This window comes from Meleagris gallopavo, chromosome 6 (assembly GCF_000146605.3).
Source record: "Meleagris gallopavo isolate NT-WF06-2002-E0010 breed Aviagen turkey brand Nicholas breeding stock chromosome 6, Turkey_5.1, whole genome shotgun sequence".
Taxonomy (NCBI): domain Eukaryota; kingdom Metazoa; phylum Chordata; class Aves; order Galliformes; family Phasianidae; genus Meleagris; species Meleagris gallopavo.
Genome location: NC_015016.2, coordinates 207,810 through 233,357, shown reverse-complemented (window position 1 = coordinate 233,357; position 25,548 = coordinate 207,810). Strand labels below are relative to the sequence as shown.

At 52.6% G+C, this 25,548-nt stretch overlaps 1 protein-coding gene across 1 annotated transcript in view; it reads right to left on the bottom strand.

The window, feature by feature from the left end:
• The window catches only part of MAP4 (microtubule associated protein 4), a 241,347-nt gene that overhangs the window by 28,960 nt on the left and 186,839 nt on the right, over window positions 1-25,548 (bottom strand). The window contains 9 exon segments of the mRNA XM_019616165.2: window positions 9,542-9,712; window positions 11,601-11,747; window positions 12,333-12,905; window positions 13,826-13,957; window positions 14,384-14,458; window positions 15,481-15,543; window positions 15,546-15,608; window positions 16,183-16,293; window positions 17,974-18,105. Of these exon segments, the coding sequence (XP_019471710.1) occupies window positions 9,542-9,712; window positions 11,601-11,747; window positions 12,333-12,905; window positions 13,826-13,957; window positions 14,384-14,458; window positions 15,481-15,543; window positions 15,546-15,608; window positions 16,183-16,293; window positions 17,974-18,105 (1,467 nt within the window).

Sequence of the window (25,548 nt, the reverse complement as noted above, 5' to 3'; positions counted from 1 at the left end):
GTCCTCGCTGTTATCTCCCCTTTCCAAGAGCTGACTCCCCTCCTGTTTAAGGCTCCCTTGAGGTCCTGCAGGCTGCACTGAGGTCACCCCGCAGCTTCTCTTCTCCAGGCTGAACAAGCCCAGTTCCCTCAGCCTGGCTTTGTACGGTGACCCCATCACCTCCCTTCTCACCCACAGTGCTCAGCTTTTAACAAGAACCAGTTGGCCAACACACACAGCACGGGGCCAGCAGCCCCATTCCAGAGCTTTGGTCCCCATTCTTCCTAAAAAGTTTTGCAAAGTTTCTGGTTTCTTACTCATTATAGCAGAAACAGTGTTGGGCAATGGAAGATAAGCAGGATGGCCAGACAACGAGAGGACTTGGAGGGCTTTAGAAAGAACCACCTCATGTGGGGAAGGGCTCACGCTAAGGCCTGTTGGACCAGCAGGGCGTCAGACTGCTGGACAGGAAACCCACCCACTGCTTCTTCACCCTTTAAGGAAGGGTTACTACTCTTCAAACACCAAATCTGGGATTTCCCCACCCCTGTGGCTCTCCACCATCTTCCTTGTTGAGAATACGACACAAAATGGCGGCGCAACCCACGGTGGGAGCTGAGGAGCGGGGGAGGCCTCAGTGCAGCTCTTGGGCCTGTGCCTGCAGGGTCCCAGACGTGCTGATGCCCTCCCTGGAGGGGAGGTCTCCCTGAGGAAGATGTCCCACGTCCCACCAAAGGCCTCCAACCGCTCCAGAGGTCACCGTGCAGCCGCACTCCGTGGCTGGGAGCACTGCTGGCAGCGCCCGCCCCGCGGCTCCCAGCCCTGGCAGATGGATCAGCACAGTGTTTCTATTTTTGCTCCACTCCTGAAGCTATTACTGATCCCTCCTAATGCCTTTGCTGCTTGCTTTTTTTTTTTTTTTTTAATCTAACACAATCATTTCTGTGCAGTCCTTTGCGCCGGTTTCTAAGGCAACAGCGCTTTCCAGGATGAGCTCCTCCTTGCCAGCGTCTCCAACCAACATCATCTCTAATTAAGCATCATTACCAATAACAGCTGGTGATCAGGCTGACCAGACCCATCCCTCACACATCTGCTGGGACTCCCACACCTTCACCATGCAGACAGGACCTATAGTGTGGTGCTCACACACCTCGTTTATCCCCCAAGAAACCTGTCTGAGAGATACAAAGGTGAAGCAGAATGCTCAGCATCCCGCCATCACAGCTTTGAACACGAGGCGTGGAGCCACGCTCAGCACAGGCTGACTGCTTACAGGACAGGGCATCCACAGCCCAGATCTCACCTGGAACAGAACAGGACAGTGAGGCTGGGAGGGGTCTTCAAACATCACAGAACGGCCTGGGTTGAAAAGGACCACAATGATCATCTAGTTTCGATCCCCCAACAGCATCCATGCAACTGCAGTTTACTTTGGAGCCTGCATACAGAACTGTCGCACGGTTTGGGTTGGAAGGGACCCTTAAAGGCCATCTGGTCCCACTCCATGCACAGGGACCCCCACAGCTCCATCAGTGCTCAGAGCCCACCCCCTGACCTTGGGTGTCTGCAGGAACACAACCTTACGGGAGCACATCCTCAGAGGAACACCTTTGGAGCTACGAACTGAGAAACACCAGGCAGAGGGGCCTCTGGAAACCTCGCAGCCTACTACATTGCCTTCCATATTCATCTCTGAATTAACACTGGAACCGATACCCCCATGAACAGAACTGAATATACACCTCTGATAAGAGCAAAGTCCTCTTGTTGCTTCATAATCACATTTAGTGCTGACAGGAGGACCGGCTGGTGCCATCGTCTGGCTTCCACCTCCTACACCTACCTGGGATAATTAGCAAATCATCAAACACAGCTCATGGCCCCACAGGCAACTTCAGCCCACGGCCCCACAACCCATGGCTTCATTAATGTGGCGTGATGTTATTCTGATCGTTAGGAAAGCATTGTTACAGAACAGCTCTGTTGTTAAGGAACACATCCCCAAACACAGTGGTGGCGGCCCAGCGCGTTCCGATCCTCGTTAGGACAAACCCAATTACAGCGTGGGGTCCCACAGGAGAACTGCAGCCACTGTAGGGACGAGGGGTGACTATGGAAGCATTGAACTCTGATCACCAGCTGCCCCCAACATCCAAGGGCACAAAGCAGTTTTGCAGGATCGGGGGCAGCTCTTAGGTTGGCAACAACGAAAACAAGAAGCTGAAACAAATGCAAAAGATGCACAAAAGATCAACTTCAAATTGCACGAACAGAGCTACACCCTGATGTTTCCTAACTTTAAATCGCTGTTGGAATTAGAAAATAATAATTAAAAAAAAATACAGAAGTTTGTAGGGAGAGTTTATCCAAGACACACAACTTCATCAGCAAGAAATCTGCAGCATCACTGTTGCCATGGCTCCCCAGGGAGCCGTATCACCGAGCCCAGACCTATTTTAGCAGTTCATGCAGGAGCTGATGCATTTTGGAGCGCCGTCCTGTTATTCTAGAACACAGTGTGAGACTTCAGCCTGTCTCTGAAGAGATTTTGGTTACCAAACCTCAGCAGAAGATTGTGCAAAATATCCACATTATTCTGATCACGCATCACTGACTGCCCCCTGGGGCAACAAAGCAGCTCCCGTGTGCAGATGGTCCAACTCAGGATGTGTTATTCTATGATTCTCTATTAGATGTTGCCAAGTGTAAGCTTCACAGTCCCACCTAACACACACAGAGTGCTGGCCACAATCTGCTGAGCGTCATCTTAACAGGAGAATGAAGCAGCAGATAGAAGGCAAGTACTACCAAAGTACAACCCACGGCCTCATCAGCAAGCACAGCCCATGGCCCCACTGGTGAGCACAACCCTTGGCTCCATCACCAACCACATCCCATGGCCCCATCATCAAGCACAACTCATGGCCCCGTTGGTGAGTACAATCCCTGACCCCATCACCAACCACATCCCATGGCCCCACTGGTGAGTACAAACCCTGACCCCACCAGCAAGTACAGCCCACGGCCCAGTCAGTCTCATGAACATTTGGACAACCATACCATCACTTGGCTCTCTTCAACTCCTTCTCTATCCAGCAAAGAAGCACATATGTTCACGGTCTTGAATCTCAACACTTTCCCTTCCCTGATTTCCATCTCTGACTTGCATTCAAGTGATGCATGCTCTCACTCATCCTCTGATGCAGCCTAAGGCAATCCACACCCCTCATACTCCACATGGGGACTCAGCTCAGGCATTGCTGCCGTGTTGCCACTCGCTGAGCAGCAGCGGAAGGAAATGGAAGAGCTCCTGCTGCACACCTGCATTTACCTGATGTGCTCCTCCAGTTCCTTTTTTCATGGGTCTCCTACCAGGATACCACCCCCTTAAACACGGCCATTAGGAAGGAAAATAACAACTTCCAGCAGATGATGGAAAGGTTATACACACACATATACATCTCTATAAAAAGGATGACGCTGTCTTTACTTTCCCATTCTGTAGCATCATGCACCAAAGAACATTACTTCTGCAGGCACAAGTTCATGCAGAGAACACCACTTCCACCAAAATAGAACTACTTTGGGTTATGCAACGCTCATTAAAATTACAGAACCTCTCCACAACCTGACCAGCATGTTAAGGCGCACTCGAGCTCGACGGTTGTTAAGTTAGTGACTGCATCATGCAAACTGGCAGCGAGAAACTCTGCAGGAACAGACCCAACTTCCACGCCTGATGACAAGGCAGAAGGAGTGGGGATGAGGCACCCGACCTCGCGACCCCCAGACACCAATTTCTCCTGAGGAAGGCTCGGGCTGAGCACAAACCCAGGGTATGATTTGACATACCATCTGTATCATGACTACAGTCTCCATTCTGAAGTTCCCAGGAACTTCCCTTCACTCTATGAAATTAATGCCATCTGTTCCTTGGTCAGCAGCCAGGCAAACAGCACCAACCCCTCCAGTCCATCCTCAGCGGAGAGTCCCAAAGCCCATCAGCGCGGGGTTCTGCTGTTCTGCTCTGCTCCAGCACAGTGTTGCCCTGGCAGGAGGTGCGCTTTGTACAAAGATGCTCGAGGCGCCTTAAGGCAAAGCCACAGACCAGCTGCAGGAGGGGAGCAGATGGCTGCGCTTGGCCCGGAGTGGCATTAAAACCAAACCCCGTAACGTGACAGCGATAGGGAACGTTTCCTGCCACGGGAATATGCAGCTCCTGCCCTTTGGTGGCACCGATGCTGCGCAGTGACGGCGATGGCTCACTGCAGCATCCCATACGGATGCCACTTCTGGTCTCCGGTGAGGAGAAGCTAATGGAACTTAACACCGAGACGTGCAAGTTTGCTTCAAAATTCAGAGTGCTACAAAATTTATACGGAAAATCAACTTGGAACGAATTAAAAAATCATCTAGTTCTGGAACTCAGACCAGACTGTGAATCTTTTAAGGTTTGGGAATTAGCACTGTGCGCCAGGCAAGCAGAACCAGCAGCCTTTTAGGATCAGCCAACACACCGCTCATGCCCCGCTCGCTGGTGCCACCGAGGATTAAGGTGACGTGGTCATGCCGCCGAGCAGCGATGCTCGCACGCAAGCTCCAGGTTTTGCTGCCAGCCCATCACACGCACACACCTTTGCCTTGCCTGGGCCGGCTCACAGCGCTGCCTCTCAGCTGCCTCTGCTTCTCCCCATCCGGAGCAGCGGGCAGCCCTCTGGCCTTGGTGGGTCTCATGTAGCCCTTCAGCTGCTCCGCGCCTTTCGCTCGCTCTTTCTTTGCCTCTGGGGCAGCTCGTGGGTCAGGTTCTTCTTTCTCCTGAGCAAGGTGGGCTCCTCCAGCATCGCCTTCTGCGGTTCGGCGCTGAACCTCGCCGCCGTCCTCGGGGTGGGCGTGGGATGTTGGGGCAGCACTCAGACCCACAGCAGCTGCTTCTCCTTCACCTCCTGGCCCACGCGGGCGCTGGGCGCCCTCCATGGCTGCACCCACGCCGTTCCCCTCGCTGTCCTTCCCCATCAGCCCTTCCACTGCAGCCTGCAATGCTCCGCTCCCAACTGCCACGGCACCCTTCTCCCCAGAGGGGACCCCTCCTTCTGCCCCCACCCCTCGGGCACCGCCGGGTGCCGGGCAGTGCTGTGCGTCCGCCTCCTCCCGGGGAAGGGCAGGGGCAGTGCTGGCACCGCTTTGCTTTTTATCAGCCCCTTTATCATCCGCCTTCGCCGCAGGAGAAAGCAGAACTTCATCCTTTCTTGACTGAACGCCTCGCTGTGCTGAACGACCAGAAGAAAGCGGTCCATCTGCCTCCAACCCGCACCGGGCAGCGGTCTCTTTGGCTCCATCCTCCCCTTTCTTTGGCTCCTCTTTCCCAGGCTCTTCGTGCCCCACACCCACGGGTTGCACAGGCACTGTCTGGCTGCACACCTCCTTCCCATCGCCGGATCCGGGCTCCTTGCTGCTCTCCTCCTCTGCCACTCCAGCTGAAGGCAGCCCCCCGTGCGCCCCCCAGGCCAAGGACTCCACGTGGTTTCCCTGATTATCCCAAAGCATTTGAGGGCCGATGGGGAAACTAATATTTCTGTTCTCATCTACAAAGCCCATTTCTTCCATCCCAAACTCCATCTCAGGCCCCAGGGGTGGCTGCTCAGGGCCAGCCTTGGGCTTCTTACCTCCTCCCTCGCTACCCCTCTTTTTAGATCTCTCAGTGGCTGGGCTGTGATCCACCTCTGCAGGATGCTCTGCACCAGGAAGGCTGACTGCTCTGCTGCCAGGAGGAGGACGCAACTCTGCTCCTGTGCTGGGCTCCAGGAGGAGCTCTGGGCCAACCTCTGCCCCTTGGCATCTCTCTTTGTCCCTTCTGCTCAGCTTCTCTGGCTCCAGAAGTACAGCAGCAGCTTGTGCTTTGGTAGCATCACTTGTGTCACCTAGCAGACCTACTGAAGCACTGAAATTGTTCTCTTTAGACTGAATTTGTTGAGCACTTCCCACCTCTCCACCCACAGCAGGGATAATACCCAGACCTGGTGCTACAGACTGCCCACGGCCGCCCTCAGCCTCTCTGCCTTCCGTCCCTCTGCCTTTTTCCTCAGGTCTGTCTGCCTCCATCTCCGTGGTGGGACCACGTGCCGTCACTGTGTCTGCCCTGTGCTCTGCTGTACGGACATCTGTTTCCTCACACTCAGCGCTGGGCCACGTTTCATTAGCATCGCCTCTTTCTGGCTGTGTTTTATGGCCTGGAAGAACTGGCTGATGAGAGGAACTTCTACCCTCTCCTTTAGGCTTTTCCAACGCCTCCTTTGTTACAGCTGTCGCGTGCTCCAGCAAAACCCCTCTTTCAGAGCCAGGCCCCTTCTCTTTCCCAGAGGTCACTTCCTTCATTTCTCCACTACCCTTCTCTCTGCTCGGAAGAGCTCCCACCCCGGTGTCCAGGACAGCTGTCAGCCCAGAAGGACCTTTCTCACTCCTTTTCCTTTTCCCATCGCTACACCTTTTCCTACGTTTGTCTGCATCAGAACCCATCCCAACCGATCCACCTGGAGAAGCATCTCCAGCCTCTCCGCCCTCACCCACAACATTGACCTCCTTTGTTTTGCTGATGGTGTCAGCCACGGCGAGATGCTTTGTATCATCTCTCCTACCCGCTGGAAGGAACTGTTGGCCCAAAGCCCCCAGCTCAGCCATCTCCCATTTCCCAGCATTTTCTCTGGGCTCCTCTGTTACTCCCTCAATGGGCCTTTGTGCTGCACTTACATCCAACGTGTTCTCCTGGAAGCACACAGCAGTGACACAGCCCCTCTCATTGCTGACCTCCTGAGCTGTGCCAGCTCTGTCAGGAGAGCTATTAAGGCTCATCTTACTCTCCACAAAAGGCTGCTGGAAAAAGCTTTTTTCTCCTTTTTTACTCCTCCCATCGCTACCTCTCTTTTTGGGCTTGTCTGCTGATGAGTGTCCCCTGGCAGAATAACCTCCCTCCCTGCCTTTATCAGGGAAAGGCCTTTCCCTCATCACCTCCCCCATCCTCACTCCCTCAGTGCCCGCATCCTCCAGACCCTCAGAGAAACCTCTCACTTTTCTGCCTTTCCCTTCACTGCGCTTTTTTTTAGGTCTGTCCATCCCGTGTGCAACACCGAGGTCTCTTCCAGTCTGCTGCTCCTCTGCAATAAACCCATTCCCTCTGTTTCTGTCAGGGGAATACGCTGCTGTACCTCTGCGTGCTGCCTCAGCAGGAGCAGCTCTGCCTTCCATTTGAGCTGGCTGCTCAGCAGAACCATCAGCCTTCCTGCTCTGCAGAGCAGTGCCTTCCTCGGGGTTCTGAGCCATTAATGGTGTAACAGACACTTTGGTGGTATCTGCTGGGGTCTTCAATACTCCCTCAGAAGTACTTAAGCCAAGGGCCTCGTGCTCACTGGGGGATGCCAGCTTAGCTCCATCTGCTGCCCTTGGCTTGTTGGGAAGCAGGGTGGATGGGGCTGGAGGAGGTGCTTGGAAGGATCCATTGCTCAGCTCTTTGTTTTGCTCACCATTCTCCTGTGCTGCTTCTCCCAGTGACCCACTGGAAGCCTGAAGCTCGCAGCTGGTGTCACTGGGGGCTCTGTGCTTGGGAGGTACACCCTTAGCATCCTTACCTTTATCAGAAGGGAGAATTTGGGAAGGTTTCATCTCTGAAGGGGTTTCTACCTTGCTTATATCGATGGCTGCTGAAGGAGATGCCTTCAGGTCAGCCCACGCTGGCTCCCTGCCCTCCCTCTTCCCATCTCTATCAGGAAATCTTCCCGCAGAAGAGGCTGGCACCTCTGCTGCTATGGGCTCCCCCACCTCAGCCTCTCCTCTCTGCTCTGAGGGCACCTTTCCTTTCCCTTCGCATTGCACCACCGAGCTGTCACCTCTCATTTCCTCTGCTCTCATGATGTCTCTATTTTTCTCATCCAGCCCTGACTTGAGCGGCGCGCTGCTCTCGGCGCCCTGCCGGCCCGGTGCTGGCATGACACGGCCGTTCGGATCACCCAGGCTGTGACTCCCAGTTATTACTGCAGCATCCTTTGGCACATCTGAAGCTCTGTTTCCTGAGGCACCCAACAGCTCTGCATGAACGCTGGGCCCAACAGCCGCTTTTTGCAACTCAACAGCCAACGGAGAACTCTTAGGAGCTCTGCAGACTGCCGTGTTTTCATCCCAGAACTCCACGGCTCTTGGCAGATGGTTTCTCCTTTGTTTCGGTTTCTTTTTCTTTTTCTTGCCCATAGCCAGAGCACCTTCCATATCCCAGCTCTCCCGCGGCGCATCTCTGCAGCTCTGTGTGAGCTCTGGGAGAGGCTCCGCTGCCCTCCTGGCCGCAGATGTGCTGTGCAGGGCAGCTCCGGCAGCGCACGGCAGCTCTGCGGCACAGCACTGCTCTGCTCCAGGCTCAGAGCTCTTCTGCTGCGGGGGACCTACGGGGCGCTCCTCTGCTCCATCTGCAGTGGGCAGCAGGGCAGGCTGCGCTCGGCCAACCCCGCGTCCACTCGGTTTGTTAGCTTGCCTCATTTGTGCAGGAGGCGGACCTGGAATACAGGAAGCCTGCTCAAACATCAAAGCGACCATTGGCTGCAATCAAATACAGAGGTACAGTTGCAAACGTGACTTCAGCTCTCCAGCAGGAGGTCGAAGTCCTCGGTGGGGCTGGGAAAGGCGTTTACACACCAAACAATTTGAACTGTTACCGATAAACTCGTCGGTGCTATTTAAAGATGCATAACTCCCCATATGTGCCCTGACCCCACGGAAGAGCGTTAGTTCTTGTAAGGACACCTTATCTCTTGTTAGAGCTGCATTAAGGACCTACGTTGTCTCAGCACAAGATCACAGACAGACTGTTTGTCTCTCTAATGGGCAGCCTTCCATAATGTAAAAATAGAGCTTTGGAGGGAAGAGGAGCCTGGGGGGGAGGGCAGCAAGGAGCTACGGCCCCAGCACCCACAGTGCAAGCAGAAGTCATCTGCTGTGCTCAGCTCTAAGCAGCACCGGGTTTCCTTAGCTACAGCCACTGATTCAAGGGAGCATCCATCATCTGTCAGCGAGCCCTGGGCCACAAATCAGCCTCCAGCCACACATGCAAGCAGTGATGGCTCACTGGAGGGGCTGCGTTAGTGGAGCAGGGAAAAAATCACCTTCTCCTTTGGTTAATTATAAAATCCAATTTGGAAGGAGGTCTTCACTGGGAGTATTGCAATAAGAATTAATGGTTCATTTAAAGCCAAAACAAAAAGCCCTAAAAAAGAATGGTGGTAATGGCAAAAAGATGGCGAGTTCCTGTATTCTACAACAGATACAAGACAGTACTGGTGATAAATCAATAGCAGCAGCCACATGTGGGCTTTTGGTGCCATGAACAAGGAGGGGAAAAGAGAGGGAGCACAGCAAACAGAGGCAGAGTGCAAGCAGAACCTCTGAGGGATGCACAGAACCGCACAGCTCATTGGTGCAAAACCTTTTTTGCTTGCTCAGGTGCAGAGCAGTCAGTGGGAAAAGGTGAGCGGCTCCCAGAGGACATTTCCTTCCTAAAAGCAAAGTGCTGTTTATGTTCTACCTGCAGGCTCTTGCAGGGCCGCTTCTTGCGGGGGCTCCGTGTGCTGGATGTGGTTCTGCTCAGCCTCCTCCTTCTGTTGCTCCATTGCAGGAACATCCACAGCAGTAACACACTGCTCTGAAGGGAGCTCTTTGTTTTCTAGTGCTGTGTCTTCTTTTGTTTCTACTGGAACTGAAATTGAAAAGAAAAACTGAAATACAAAAACACACGACCAGAACATTTCAGCCTTAGTGAATACAGAAACCAGCAGTTCAAAAAAAGCTGCTGGGAAGGGTTTGGGTTCTAATTTACTTTTAGCAGGGATGAAGATGATAAGGTCTGATAGCTGACCATGTATTATCTCCCCACGATCCCATGTCAAGAAGCAGTTTTATATTGTGGCTGATGTGCCAAGGCACAGGTAAAGTGTGAAGCAAAGGCCATTGTGGTGCTCACAGACACAAGGTGAGATTGTTAATTAAAAAGTAATAACAACATAAACAAAAATTTTTAAAAATCAACTGAATTTCGACAATACGCCCTCTCCACTGTAAAACAGATTGACAATATCTCCATTACCAGCACAGCATCCCTACCCAATGTCATCATCCAGAATTCGTGACACCAAGCTGAGCAGTGTGGTTCAAATAATGGAAGGAAGGGATGCCATTCAGAGGGACCTCAACAGACTGGAAAGGTGGGCCCAAGTGAACCTGATGAGGTTCAGCACAGCAAAGTGCAGAGTTCTGCACTTGGGCCGGAGGAATCGCAGGCATCCATACGGACTGGAAGGAGCGGTCCTTGAGAGCAGCCCTGCGGAGAAGGACCTGGGGGTCTGAATAGATGAAAAGCTGACCATGAACCAGCAGTGTGCTCTTGTAGCTTGGAAGGCAAACGGGATCCTGGGCTCCATCAGCAGAGGGGTGGCCAGCAGGGAAAGGGAGGTGATCGTCCCCCTCTGCTTGGCTCTTGTGAGGCCCCATCTGCAGCACTGTGTCCAGGTCTGGGGCCCCCAGTGCAAGAAAGACAGGGAGCTGTTGGAGAGGGTCCAGAGGAGCCACAAAGATGAGCAGGGGCTGCAGCAGCTCCCTACAAAGACAGGCTGAGGGAGCTGGGCTTGTTCAGCCTGGAGAAGAGAAGCTGCGGGGTGACCTCAGTGCAGCCTGCAGGACCTAAAGAGAGCCTTAAACAGGAGGGGAGTCAGCTCTTGGAAAGGGGAGAGAACAGCAGGACAGGGGAATGGTTGGAAGGTGAGGGAGGGCAGATTTAGGTTGGACATCAGGGAGAAATTCTTTACAGAGAGAGTGGTGAGGTGCTGGAACAGCTGCCCAGAGAGGCTGTGGATCCCCCGTCCATCCCTGGAGGTGTTCAAGGCCAGGTTGGATGGGGCCCTGGGCAGCCTGGGCTGCTGTGAGATGTGGAGGTTGGTGGCCCTGCGTTGGTGGGGGGTTGGAGCTTCACAATCCTTGAGCTCCCTTCCAAGCCACGCCATCCTATCATTCATAGGCACCCTGGAATATATTCACATGTACTTTGGAAGATACCCACACAGACACTACCAAATTCCCAGCTTGGCAATTAAAACAAGTTTCAGGTTGTAAAACACCCACATCAGAGACCATGGTTCAGAGACTGTGAGAAATGCTGATACAACAAACGTGGGTAGAAACAAGAAGCTCCACAATGGTCATCTCTGAAGTCAGAGCACTGGTGGACACAGTCAGTGGGCATGATGGGGTGGGTTGGGGTTGGACATGGGGCTGGATGTGGCTCTGGGCAGCCTGGTCTGGTGGCTGGCAACCCTGCACATAGCAGAGGGGTTGAACCTAGATGATCATCGGTCTTTTTCAACCCAGGTCATTCTATGGGGACCTCAAGGGTCTTTTCCAGCCGCAGTGGTTCTGTGACTCTATGGCCTATTTGTAACACACTCCCTACATGAGGTTTACAACCTCATAGGTAAATCTTCTGTTGCTTTGTCCTTTGTGAGAGTAAGAAATAATGTGTGAGAAAGAACTCAGGTGCCTTCAGCTGAGAGCAAAGTGTCTCTGTGGTTTCACTGCTGATCTGAGCTCCTCACCTGTGGGTTCTGAGACATGGTTGGTTGGTGCTGCAAGGTGCTCAGCCTGGTGGCTGGCAGACGGTGAGCTGTCCTTCACTTTCTCTAATGAAACATCAACATAACCCTCGGGGGCTTTTGGTTCTTCTTCCATGCTTGCAGTTGTTTCTGAAAATGGAATGCAGAGAATAAAAAATGGCATTAATTTGGATCAGATTAAGCAAGATAAAATCACCTCCTCAACTGAACCCCCATTTTCTGAAGGAAGCAAGAGGGGTTCCTCACTTTCAAAACAGCAATAACCTGCTTTGGGATCACTCCCTACCAGCTCTCCCCTCCTGAAAGTTTAAGCATCCTGCTAAAGCAGATCTGTACCACAGAATCACAGAATGGTTTGAGTTGGAAGGGACGTCTAAAGGCACTGTAGTCCACCCCTCTGTGATGCACAGGGACACCCACAGCTCCACCTGTGCTCACAGCCCATCCCTGGGTGTCTGCAGGGATGGGGCACCACCACCCGTCACTGCAATCTGTGCAGTGCCTCACTGCCCTTAGTGTATGAACTTCTTCCTTATATCCATCTAAATCTCCCCTCTATTAGTTTGCAAGCATTTCCCTTTGTGCCATCCCACAAACTCTGCAGCATTCCATTATCCCACCAGGAGCATGGGTGCCACTGCTGCTCCTTGGTGTGCCACCTGCCACATCATTTCAAGGCTGAAGGAAGCTTTTGGGCAGAGGAAGGAAGCTCACCTGCAGGAGCTTCGTGGGAAGGGGACTTGTCATGCTCAGCAGAGGCCTCAGATGTCACCAGCTCTTCCAGCGCAGTGACTTCGGTGTCAGCTGCACAGACAGACTTTGCTTCTGGTGCAGAGACAAAACTTGAATCTACAGGAGAAGGTTTGGCATCCACTGCTGGAGCAGTGCTGGAATCCATAGCATGAAGATGGTCCACTTCTGCTGGAAAGGTAAACTCCGAATCTGCAGCACGATGAGACTCAGCATCAGCTGCGGGGGCAAAGGTCAGATCCACAGCACGGTGAGGATCTGTATCTGCTGCTGGGGAGAACTCCAAATCCACGGCGCCATGGGGCTGGGTGTCTGCAGCTGGGCTCCAGGCAGCATCCAGCACTGGGGTGGATGCAGCAGCAGCACTGGGAGGTTTGGCCTCTGCTGCAGGGGCAAAGCCCACATCCGTGCCCTGGGGGGGCTCAGCTTCTGCTGGAGGAGCAGATCCAGCATCCGCAGCATGAGGAGGCTTCGTGTCCCCTGCCAGGACGGGCCCAGTTTGCTCTGCATCCGAGGCAACAACGCTCTCAGCATCTGCTACAGAAACACAGATGGCAGAAATGAGCAAAAAATAAAGAACGTGAACACCTAACAGCACAGGCTATGGCTGGAGAACAGAGGGCTCCCTCTCCTTTCTTCTCAATCTTTGCACATCAACAGAGATGGCACCACCTCCCAGTGAACCACCAGCTGCACTCTGTTCTTCCATGCCCAATGTGGCCTCATTCATTTTTACACATTATCTACTAAAACTCGAGCTGTTGGTTTCAAAATAACATTTGCCAGCTCCTAGTACTGTCAGATATCTCTGCACTTAAGCTGGTGCTCACAAAGATCCCCTGAAGGGAGTTTTCCAGCTTTAGCTTGAAATGTTTTTAAACTGAGACAGGGGAGGTTTAGGTTGGATGTGAGGAGGAAGTTTTTCAGCCAGAAGGTGGTGAGGCACTGGAACAGGTTGCCCAAGGAGGCTGTGGATGCCCCATCCCTGCAGGCATCCAAGGCCAGGCTGGATGTGGCTCTGGGCAGCCTGGGCTGCTGGTTGGTGACCTGCACACAGCAGGGGGTTGGAACTGGATGAGCACTGTGGGCCTTTGCAACCCAGGCCGTTCTGTGATTCTGTGATGATTACCAAAGGCCACATTATCAGGAGCCCCAGTGTCAGTGCTGCCCTCAGCTTCAGCCACCCCAGGCAGCATCTCTACGTGGTGACCCCGATACCCGAGATGCACAGCTGATGTTCAAAAGCAGAATCTCTACTCACTGCCATTAGGGAAATCAATGAAGTCCCACTGTGATAAAACCAACATTCCACTGAACAAAACCAAAAGGGGGGTGGTTCCTTTGTTCTCTTTAAGGATTTTGATTTTACTGCTGAATAAGATGGTGAGGAAACAAACATGTACCACGAGTCCCCTGCTGTCTATCAATAAATACCCTAAAGATGAGTGCAGTGTTACCTTTTGGTGCCTCGGCAGCTTTGGCCTCTGCTGGAGATGCTGGTAACGCCGTAGGAACAAAGTAAGGAGCTGCTGTTGCTGCAGGGCACTCCGGCACAGTCAGCACTTCTGCTCCGGGCACTGCGGGGGGCACTGGGCATAAAGAACAGTTTATTAAGAACTCAAAGACCTCAGCAAACAGCTTCACCTCCTGGACTTGGGACGCGAATCGCTCCTGTGTCATCAGAAGAACGATTTGGGCAATGTAAGAACACACAGCATGCATGGGAAGCCCTGCAGCAGCACTGTGCAGCACCCAGCAGTACAGCACCCAGCTCCAAAACCACTGCAGATCCATCAGCAGTGCTGAAGGGCTCTACTCTTTGCTCCCTTACCAAAATGAGGAAGACCCTTGCAAGTGAACACACAGCCCTGATTTGTACCACCCCCAGAAAATCTGACTTTCATTTCTCCACTGCTTTTTGTTTCTTGAAAAGGCAGATGAGGACAGAGGCTCTGCTTCTGCTCTTCACAAACTCTACAGACAGTTCCCACAGATCAACTCAGAACTATTTTTACCTGGTGGCTCGGCAAAGAAAGAGGCATCCGGTCCCCCTGCGTAATGCTGAGCTCCCATCCAATGATCTTCAGGCACTATGGAAAACACAGCACAGTCAGTCCTGGCCCAACACTGCTTCATTTTTAAAGCTCTTTGCTCAAGGGATCAACTGCTGCTTTTTTGACTTCACTCTTGGGTAACAACTTATCAGTTCACTTTAGGAATGCCATCAGAACACTGTGGTCTTCTACAATCACTACTAGGCACAGCTTGCACCACAGAGGAGTTAAACCCAGCACTGATCCCAGGAGCTGACAGAGCAGGTTTGGACAATCACAGAACCACAGAATGCTTTGAGTTGGAAGGGACCCTAAATGGCCATGTGGTCCCACTCCCTGCAGTGCACAGGGACAACAGCCCCAGCCTCAGCAGGTGGCTCAGAGCCCATCCTCTGTCACCCTGAATGACTCCAGGGATGGGGAACCACCACCTCTCTGAGAAGTGAGAATCTTTGCTCGATGGAATATTCATCTCCAAAGTACCTTTAGAACATTCACACTGGCCAAGGACTGGTGTTTCCAATGGGATACTTTGGAATCTTGACTCACTCTATGTACTACCTGTTCTACTTTGGAGAAGAGAAGGCTGCAGGGAGACCTCAGTGTGGCCTTCAGTGCTTGAAGGGAGCGGATAAACAGGAGGGGGAACGGCTGTTTGTGAAGGTGGGTGGTGATAGGACAAGGGGAATGGTTGGAAAGTGAGCCAGGGGAGGTTTAGGTTGGATATGAGGAGGAAGTTTTTCAGCCAGAGGGTGGTGAGGCACTGGCACAGGTTGCCCAAGGAGGCTGTGGATGCCCCATCCCTGCAGGCATCCAAGGCCAGGCTGGATGTGGCCCTGGGCAGCCTGGGCTGCTGGTTGGTGACCTGCACACAGCAGGGGGTTGGGACTGGGTGAGCACTGTGGGCCTTTGCAACCCAGGCCATGCTGTGATTCTGTGGTACCTCCCACCAGGGATCTTTAGGACAATTACATTGAGAATTTCCAGTGGCACATCCTCCAAACCCAACCAGAGCAAGACAGATAGTAATGGTATCTGGAGAAATATCTGTTTCTCACCTGCTTTGTCTTGCAGAAATTCTGCAGCTGAATCGAGGCCCATGAAAGCTGATGGGTCCAAGCCTCTGCAGGGCAATAGGGGGAGCCCAGGAAAGGTTGCTCGGGTACCATCACAGACCCATGTGGCACTGAAGAAATAAAAAGCTGTTTGTCAGTCCTGTGCTGCCTCTAACAACTCCCCTCCACAACAGACAATTTTTGTAGACAAAAGTCTACAGCATCTGCAAAATAGATGACACTGCTCTGCTCACAAGCAGCTTTACATAAAATTTGTCACCAACTCTATCAGTTGGTGCTCCTTCGTATTGTGAGCTCTATACATGGCTTTTTCCAACAAGGTCTAAGACAGTAAATGAGTGCTTCTGTTCCTGTGAATTCCTGTTAACAAGCACAGCAGATGCAAGAGCCCAGGCACTGAAGCTCCCTTGGTGGGAAAGGCTCGTGGAAATTGGGTGTTCAGCACTGAAGGTAAGAGCCAATGGCAACTCCAGCCCAACTCAATGGGTGCAGTGCCCTATCTCCTTCTGCATGAAGGCACTTCAAAAAAGACCTTCCTGGTAGCAGCCACTGGAATGCCTCCACCCACAAAAAATAACCATGCAAAGAGATGATATCTCTTATCTTCAGCTAAACAGCTTTCAGTACATGCAAGTCAATGGAGAAGACACCAACAAATGGCCACCAGAATGAGGAGGAACTCACCATGGATGTCTCTGGAAGTGTCAGCATGGTCTGTGAAGAGCTGCACATTCTTCATGTCAGGAGGAAAGGAGAGGTCTGGCAGGTTCTCCCCTCGGTGCATGCCGAAGGTGTCTGAGGGACACAGAATGAGGCAGCATTACTGCGTGGCTGAAGACACAACGTGGACAGGATTGTTGGCACAGAGATGCATGCAGTGCCACCACGGAGGTGCTATCAGCACGGCAGAGGGAAGGACCTCCAAGGAAAGCTGTCTGCAAGATGAGAGCCTGCACCTCCATCATTAGACTGCATGACCAACAGAAACCAGGGCTGGCTGCTCAGACTGCTTAGAAAGGAAAACTGACTGCAATTCAGATGGTAACTGCTGCACCAGGAACCCTTCTCCCACTGTAAGATGTTCTGTAAGATGGGTTACTTCACCAGAATGCCATCGCTCTGACAAGGAAATGCCACGGAGATGAGCTTCCATGAGCTGCTCACTGTGCCTCAACACACCCATGTGCTGTAAGGCTGCAAAGGGATGGAAACACGGCCTTCCCCTCGCAGACAAACCTCCCCATGGCTCACAGCTCCTCCCATTCCCCACACGGCCCACTTCAGACACCACACAGATCTCTGGATTAAGCACAATTAAAGGAGCTTCAGTTGAATGCTTTCATTATCTCTCTTTTTTTTTTATATTTTTAAATGTCAGACGTGCTATATCAGGAGATGACAGCACAACTGCCACTGTTCATTGTGCTCCAAAATGTCACACTGGAGTGAGCATCGTGCAATCTCTTACAAATCCATCAGACTATTTGAGATGCCAGTACAATGTCTGGCTTCAGAATACACTTTAGAAAATGGTTTCTGCACTAAATAACCCACCGACTCGCCTCATTTCACATTCATTTCATTTAGGCCAAGAGAACACAGTGAGATGGGCTCAGTATTTAAATTGCCCTCATTGTCCATAGTATCACCTGCTATGGAGTGCAGCTCCAATATCCCACGCTTCCATCTAACACAGCAATAGGGGAAAAGCTGCACTTCAGAAACTAAAGGCTCTTTGCTTCCGGTTGTCCTATGAATCATTTCTCATCATTGTAACAATACAGAATTGCTTCACAGAGCATCTCAGAAAATACGAGATTCAGACAGCAAGAAGGTTATTTAGTAAACAGGTCTGCCGTGTTCAAAAATCCTCAAAAACATCAGGTTTTGTCCTGTTTCTGCCACTGTCTTTCCCAGGCTGGCAGCCTGCTGCAGTCAGGGCAGCACATACATTTTTCCTAGCTCAAAAACTAGCGAGTCATTTCCCATAATTTTTTATCAAAAACAAGAGGAGTCCCTGGAGGTGTTCAAGGCCAGGTTGGATGGGGCCCTGGGCAGCCTGGGCTGCTGTGAGATGTGGAGGTTGGTGGCCCTGCATTGGTGGGGGTTGGAGCTTTGTGATCCTTGAGCTCCCTTCCAACCCAACCATTCTGTGATTCTGTGATTCTGTGTGAAGAGAAAACCGGGTGTTGGAAGAAAAGGTATCTCTGTGTAGGTGCAGGGCACGTGACACTGCCTACAGATGTGCCAGACTGCGCTCCAGGGCAAGGCAGGGGCTGGGCTCAGCTCCAGGCTGACAGCAGTTCAGTCTGGTGTGATGAGGTTCCAGGTTATGGAAAAACACAGCAACACATTCTAAGGAAGGTGTGAGCACGAGGCACGAGAAGGAAGTTTTAGGGATGGACGTGAGGGCTCTGTTGTGTTACAGAAGTGACCAAAGAGTGGTGCTACAGCTGTAGAGCACCACGGGCATACCTGCCATCTCCATGGGTTTGAACACAGGCTGTGGCTCAAAGAACAGCTCTCTGTCATCCATGGCCCACGTGTCGTTGCGGTCGAGGAACTCCTTATAGGACAGCTTTTCATCCATGATTTCTCCCGGGAACACTGAAATTGGAGAAGAAAGTGGTGCAGTCAATACCGAAATAATAAATCTAAGCAATTAAAAATTTATTCCTGAATGATACGGCATCGAAAAGGCAACAAACAGCACCAACTGTTGGCCAAGAGTTCGTGGCTCTTTTCCTACTGCTATGATCCAGATAGTTAGATGTAAGATGCAGAATAATGGGAACTTCTGCATCAGAAAATGACAAACGGGACCAAGAACAGAGAGCTCACACCACAGTGCTGTCCCACTGCCAAACTGGGGACAACCCATGGCAGCATCTTTGGGAGCTCACCCCCAAAGCTGGCAGAACAGCCCCAACCACACCTGGCAGCAAAGAACAGGAGCACAGCTTGCTTCCAGTTACAAGGAAGACCAGATCATCTTAGGGAATGCCCTCCCTGAATACCTACAAGGCCTTTACCTGGATATCTTCCCAACCCACGCTCCCCCCAGCTCACAACACCAGGTCTCCATATGCATCCACACACCGAAGGTTTCCACCCAGCCAAGGAAAACTGGAAAGGAAATGGCTTCAGACTAAAAGAGGGGAAGCTTAGATGCTGGCACTGCCCTGAGCTGTGGTGCCCATCCCTGGAGGTGCCCAAGGCCACGGCTGGGCCCTGGGCAGCCCGAGCTGAGGTGCAGGCAGCCCATGGCAGGGGTTGAGGCTGGGGGCTGTGGGGTCACTTCCAAGCCAACCATGCAGTGGTTCTATGACTGTGTGACAATGTCCTGCTCTGACAAGGGAGGTAAGACACATGCTATGACTTCACGGGAGTCCATGACTGCAGGACAGCTGCTGCAGTGCTGACCCAGCTACACAGCAATAAACTGACCTCTGCACGCACTCTGAAGGCCACGGAGTGGAAATGCAAACTGTGATGCCTGTAATTACAAAGCACTGCCTTCCTTCTGATGTGTAAACATCATCAGAGAGTGGCTCTTGAATAAATGCAGTTTCTGCCCACGAGGGGAGCGATGCCCACGGCCATGATGTAGCCCCACAGATGCTGCTGGCATCCCAGTGAGGTTCTGCCAGTGGCTTTCTGCTGCTCTGTGCCCACATTTGCCATGGCCACAGGAGCTGATGGCAGCTGGGGGACCCTGGGCAGCCTGGCCCGGTATGAAACGTGGAGGTTGGTGGCCCTGCCTGTGGTGGGGGGGTTAAAACTTCACAATCCTTGAGATCCTTTCCAACCCAAGCCATTCTGTGATGCTGTGTGATCAGTATCATACAATCACAAAACCACCAAACCTCTACCATCACCGAGCCCAACTGTCAGCCCACTCCCACTATGTCCACCCATGGAATCACAGAACCATTCAGGCTGGAGAAAAACCCAGAGGCCACCACTCCCACCCACCCCCCACCATGTCACATCTCCTGGTTCTGGAACACCCCAGGATGGTGCCCCCCACCCGGCAGCTGTGCCAGCACTCATCACCCTTTGGAGAAGGAATTGTCCCTATAAGGCAAACTGAGCCTCCCCTGGTGCAGTGTGATGCCAGCCCCCCTGGATGGGAAGCATTAAATGAGGCAGCAGATGAAACCAGGGCTCAGAAGCAGCACCACATCGCTGCTCACACCCAGCAGCACAGGGCACAGCTGATGGCTGGCATAGGAGCAGCAGCTGTGCAGTGCAGCTGGGAGCAGCAGCTCCCCTGGAGCTGTTCTGGCTCCACCAGCGTGCCAAACACAGGCTGCAGTGTGGGCTGTGTCAGTCCCACATCAAGTGAGAGCAACAAACCCATCACCACTCCTGGACACGTGGTGTGCTGCTTCCCCGGCCACGGAACTGCAGAGCTGACACCTGCAGCCAATCTGCCCCCTCCCCATCCCAACGCTCGGTTCCTCCCCACTGACCTGAGCCCAGTGGAGGACGAGGAAAGAGATGGCAGAAAACTGCAGGAAAGAGGATTTCCCAGTTCCAAATGCAGCTCTGCAGAGCTAAGCACCACAGCACCCATGGGATGTACCACACAACCCAAAGCAAACAGAAACCACCAGCTGAACTCCCCCAAGGAGTACTGCAGCCAAGTGCCTCCAAACAGCAGCCAGCAGCAAACACAGCACAAAACTTCAACTGGACATCCCACAAACCTGCTATTACCTCCACTATTAAAGCTTTGCTCACAGCTGAACACCTCGTTATGATCAGCACTAAGGTCAACCAACAGAAGGTAACAGCTGACAAAATCTCAGCTGAAGAAAAGCATTCCCTTCACAGCACTTACATAGCAAAGTCCCTTCTGAAAGCAGGAATGCGGATCCCATGCACGCAGCCTTCCCCGAGATGATCCAGACACACAGAACGTTCAGCACAGCCACTGCCGGCACCCACTTCTTTCTTCTGTCGTCTGCTCTGGGAGTTGATCCATACAGAGCAGCACCCACAGCACGGCTGTCCCAGCACACAGTGCTCAGAGCACCAAGCTGCAGGGCTCACCAAGCTGCAGGGCACACCAAGCTGCAGGGCACACCAAGCTGCAGGGCACACCAAGCTGCAGGGCTCACCAAGCTGCAGGGCACACCAAGCTGCAGGGCTCACCAAGCTGCAGGGCGCACAGCCAGAGAGCAGCACTGTGGGGAGGGGATTACAGTGGCAAAGCCTTTGTACTGGGGGAGATGCTAATCTTAGGAGGGCAGATCTCTAGCTAGAGGTTAAGTATCTTCTAAGTTAATGACCCTGCAGCCACGGGATGCCCCTGCCAGAGCCAAACCAAGCAAAGAGGGAAAGAGAAGCTTAAGAGCTTCTTTCATATGACTGATCCCCAAGCTAATTTGCTCAGACTGCTGCACTGGTCCAGCATCTCCATGGGATGCCAGGCACGCTAAGGCATCCACCGAGACTGAGAGCTCTCCCAGTTTTGGTGGAACAATCCCCATCCCACCACCAATCTGTGGTGACCACAAAGGAAATGAGGCTGCACAGCTTCAACAGGGCACATCTACCCCTCCTCTGCAAGGAACATTGGAAGCAACATTGGAACAGGTTGCCCAAGGAGGCTGTGGATGCCCCATCCCTACAGGCATTCAAGGCCAGGCTGGATGTGGCTCTGGTCAGCCTGGTCTGCTGGTTGGTGACCCTGCCCATAGCAGAGGGGTTGAAACTAGGTGATCTTTGAGGCCCTTTTCATTCCAGGCCATTCTATGATTCTATGAACACTGGCAGTAGGCAGAGAGTTGGGAGCATGCATGGCTTTATGCTCCATGTGAAGCTGTGAGCTGCACTGGGAGCATCCCAGCTCCTCCGCTTTGCACTGCTCCACCAACACCAGCAACTTCAGATTCTTGTCTCATTCCATGGAAGGCTCCAACCCCTGCAGATGAGCACTGCAGACAAGCTGCACCCATGCCCCAGGATCGAAGGGACAGGCAGACAAACAGCTACATGAAAAAGGCTTTGCTATCAGCAGCCTGCACTGCACCCAGAGCTGGATGAGGTTACGTTAAAACTGACCTCGCTGCAGGGAAAAGCAAATTAAAATCCACCACCGAGTTGGATGGGGAAGATCAGGAAGATACGATGGGTCCACAAGAACCTGGAGGGCATTTCAGACGGCGCTGACAATCGGAGAAGCATTTATTGCTTTTCTGATGAAATTCCACGCTGTTACATAAGCTGGAATGCTAAAAGAGCTGAGTGCTTCTGACAGTCAGAACCAGTGTCACCTCGCTGCAAAGATGCACAGTCAGGAGCTGCAAAGTTCAATGGGAGTTCACCACTTCGGGCCTCAGCGCAGCGATCAGCCTATCCAGATCCCCTTGTTGGCCTTCCTACCCCCAGGCAGATCAGTACTTCCTTCCATTTTGGGGTCAACTGCTGTACTCCCCCAGTGGAGGCCCACTACCAACCCCTGGGGAACTCCCCCCGTGACCTGGATGTGACTCCATTCCCCACCGCTCCCTGGGCCTGGCTGTCCAGTCAGTTCTTTACCAGCAAAAAGTGTATCTGTCCAAGCCATGGGCTGCCAGCTCCTCCAGAATACAGTGGGAGACAGTGCCAAAGGCTTTGCTGAAGTCCAGGCAGACCACATCAACAGCCCTTCCCTCATACACCACACACCTGGTCACAGGAGATCAGGCTGATCAAGCAGGACCTGCCTGCCCTTCATTGACCCATGCTGGCTGGGCCCCGTTCTCTGGCTGCCCCACACACGTGTGTGACCTCCCTCAAGGCGACCTGCTCCAAAACCCTTTGGGCCCCGAGCTCAGGCTGACGGATCCCCAGATCCTCCTTACGACCCTTCTTGGAGATGGGAGTCAGAAAGGTGGGATGTGGGCCTGGGGGACGTGATCAATGGGCATGTGGGGGTAGGCTGGGGTCGGAGGTGGGTCTCAGAGGCCTCCTCCCACCTGAATGGCTCCGTGATGGACACGAAGCTCGGAGAAAGCAAGCGTGGCCAAGCAAGGCATCCAGAGAACAGCAAATAACAGTCAAAATGGGTTTCTCCCGCTCAGCTCATTCCAGAAGAACAATTCTCACTGACCCAAAAAGCATTTCTGAACAAGACATCTGACCCTGGTTTGGGGCAGGTTCTCTGATGTTATAACAAAGGCACTTTAAGTCCTATTTTTGTACAGAAGACGCCAGAGGTTTATTTCCACGGCGTTGTCACAGGCACACGTAAACACAGCAGCTCTATTTTGGAAACCTCTTACTCCAAAAGTGAGGGGCATCTGCAGAGTGAACTCAGAAGGATGTTTGTTGGAGGGAGGTGGGGTCACAGGACTGCTGCCTGTGCTGCTTTAACTTCAGGCTCTGGACCGTTATTACTTACTTCTGTTCTCTTATGTGCTTTTTTTTTGCCGTTTGCATTTAAAAACTGAGACTTTGAGAACGGAGTGTTTCGATGGACAGCGTTATTGATTCACATGGGGTTCCTTCCTGCAGCAGAGGGCTTTCTGCACGCCCTAACAGTGTCTCCTTCAACCCAAAGCCATACCAAACCCACAAAGCCATCCCACGAGAGCCCAGTATGGGATGCAGGCAGCGTACGACACAACACTGCACATATGGAAGCCCTGCAGCAGCAAAGCTAAGGCTGAGCCTGCTGGAGCTCCCACCCCCTTGGGCCACGGATTTGAGCTTCGCCCTTCTGCACTGAGACCAAATCATGCTGACCCAAGCTATTGCTAAAAACAAGCCTGCAAACACCCCTTGAGCTCCATGCAAAGCCTTTCTTCAGCTTTAAGGTTATCCTCTGTTCCCAGCCCATCCCTGCAGCCTGAGCCCCAGCCCCACAGGTTCCAGCAGCAGCTTAGGGCTGACCCTGCTGTGCTCCATCTCTGCTCACCCTGATGGGGCTGAACAGCGTGCAGCCAGATTTAAACCTGCTTTAACATCTTCCTTTCCCCCGACTGAGGCTGTATTGCTCATCAAATAACAGAACAGAATGAAAGGAGACAACGGTCTGAACGTCACAGCCCGTCTGCACCATTTTCTCCTTCAGCTCTGTGTAACAGAGGTTTGTTTATTCAACCCTCAGCTTTCCAAGAAACCAGAAAGCCCCTTCTTTTTGACCCTTGTGCTTTGGTAGTGACACATCACTTTGTACTTTAATCTCATATAGCTCTTACCCAGCAGCTGCACTCGATGATCCTTTCAGGTCCCTTCCACCCTGGGTTATTCTCAATCTCACAGGCTCTGTGTGCTGGCATCCCACCCTTACTGGGCCTCTGCTCTAACAAAATTTCCCAACACAGCCATGTCAGTGTGTCTATCAATGTCCTGCCCTATACACCCAAATCTGCCTTTCTTAGCTCCCCATTTTTCCACCAGATTTAACTCAAGAGCTCACCATCAAGACAAGCTTCATTCCACAGCCCTTTTCTCACTGCTGCTCAGACCTTTACTTGCCTAAAAACAGTCAATTCTATCACATGTATTTACTTTCCAACTCATCACAGAACCATTAAGGTTGGAGATATCTGAGATCTCCATGCCCATCCCACCCACCCCCCCATGCCCACTGCCCACGTCCCCCAGTGCCACGTCCCACTGTCATGGGGGGGGACAGTGACCCCCATCCCTGGGCAGCTGTGGTGGTGCTGAGAGCTCTCTGGAGAAGGAATTGCTCCCAATATCCAACCTGACTCTCCCCGGCACAATGTGAGGCACAACCTCTTGTCCTAAATGCATCTTCTATGCTCATCTCCAAGGAGCTCTCCTCAGCAAAAGCATGCACCAGGCATGGCACCAGCATCACAGAGTCACAGAATGGCTGGGTTGGAAGGGACCTCAAGGATCACGAAGCTCCAACCCCCCACCAATGCAGGGCCACCAACCTCCACATCTCACAGCAGCCCAGGCTGCCCAGGGCCCCATCCAACCTGGCCTTGAACACCTCCAGGGATGGACGGGGATCCACAGCCTCTCTGGGCAGCTGTTCCAGCACCTCCCACTCTCACACCAAACAACTTCCCCCTGACAGCCAACTGAAATCTGCCCTCCCTCACCTTCCAACCATTCCCCTGTCCTGCTGTTCTCTCCCCTTTCCAAGAGCTGACTCCCCTCCTGTTTAAGGCTCCCTTGAGGTCCTGCAGGCTGCACTGAGGTCACCCCGCAGCTTCTCTTCTCCATGCTGAACAAGCCCAGCTCCCTCAGCCTGGCTTTGTAGGGAGGTGCTGCAGCCCCCTGCTCATCTTTGTGGCTCCTCTGGACCCTCTCCAACAGCTCTCTGTCTTTCTTGTACTGGAGGCTCCAGACCTGGACGCAGTGCTGCAGTTTGGGCCCGATGAGGGCAGAGCAGAGAGGGACAACCACCTCCCTGTCCCTGCTGGCCACCCCTCTGCTGATGGAGCCCACTCTTGGTAGCCCTTCCAGCCAAACAAACCCCAAACCATTCATGTCACATATTCCATTTCCTTTGAATGCCCGCAGACAACCAGCCATCGCTCAGCCCACAACAGATAACCAACCCTTCTCCTCCCAAAGCACAGGTTTGGCTGCTGGCTTCAGTTCTCCTGACCTACATTTCTCAGCACTTCCAGGAGTGACACGCGTGGACTGGAGCTCTGAATGGAGCTTGTCCCCCTTCGGAGCACCAATCCACGCGTGTCACTCCTGCAGCACTCAGCATGGATCCACACCATCCACCAGCTCTGCAAAACCCTTAAAATAGCAATTCTCCCTTCAGCACCACAGTCATGTTTGTTTAATGCTGAGATTACAGGCTGCTGACCTACTTTCTGCTGCTCAAAGCTCAGCAGCAGTCGGGAGAAATCTATCTGCCGCGTCTGCAAGAAGAGTTTTATGGCCATTCATTCCAAATGTGTCAAATTAATGACACCGGGGATATCAAAGCATGAAGCCATTTGCATAGCATGGGAATGATCTACAGTTCTTGTTCAGGAAGCTTATCATAGAATCACAGAATGGCCTGGGTTCCAAAGGCCCACAGTGCTCATCCAGTTCCAACCCCCTGCTGTGTGCAGG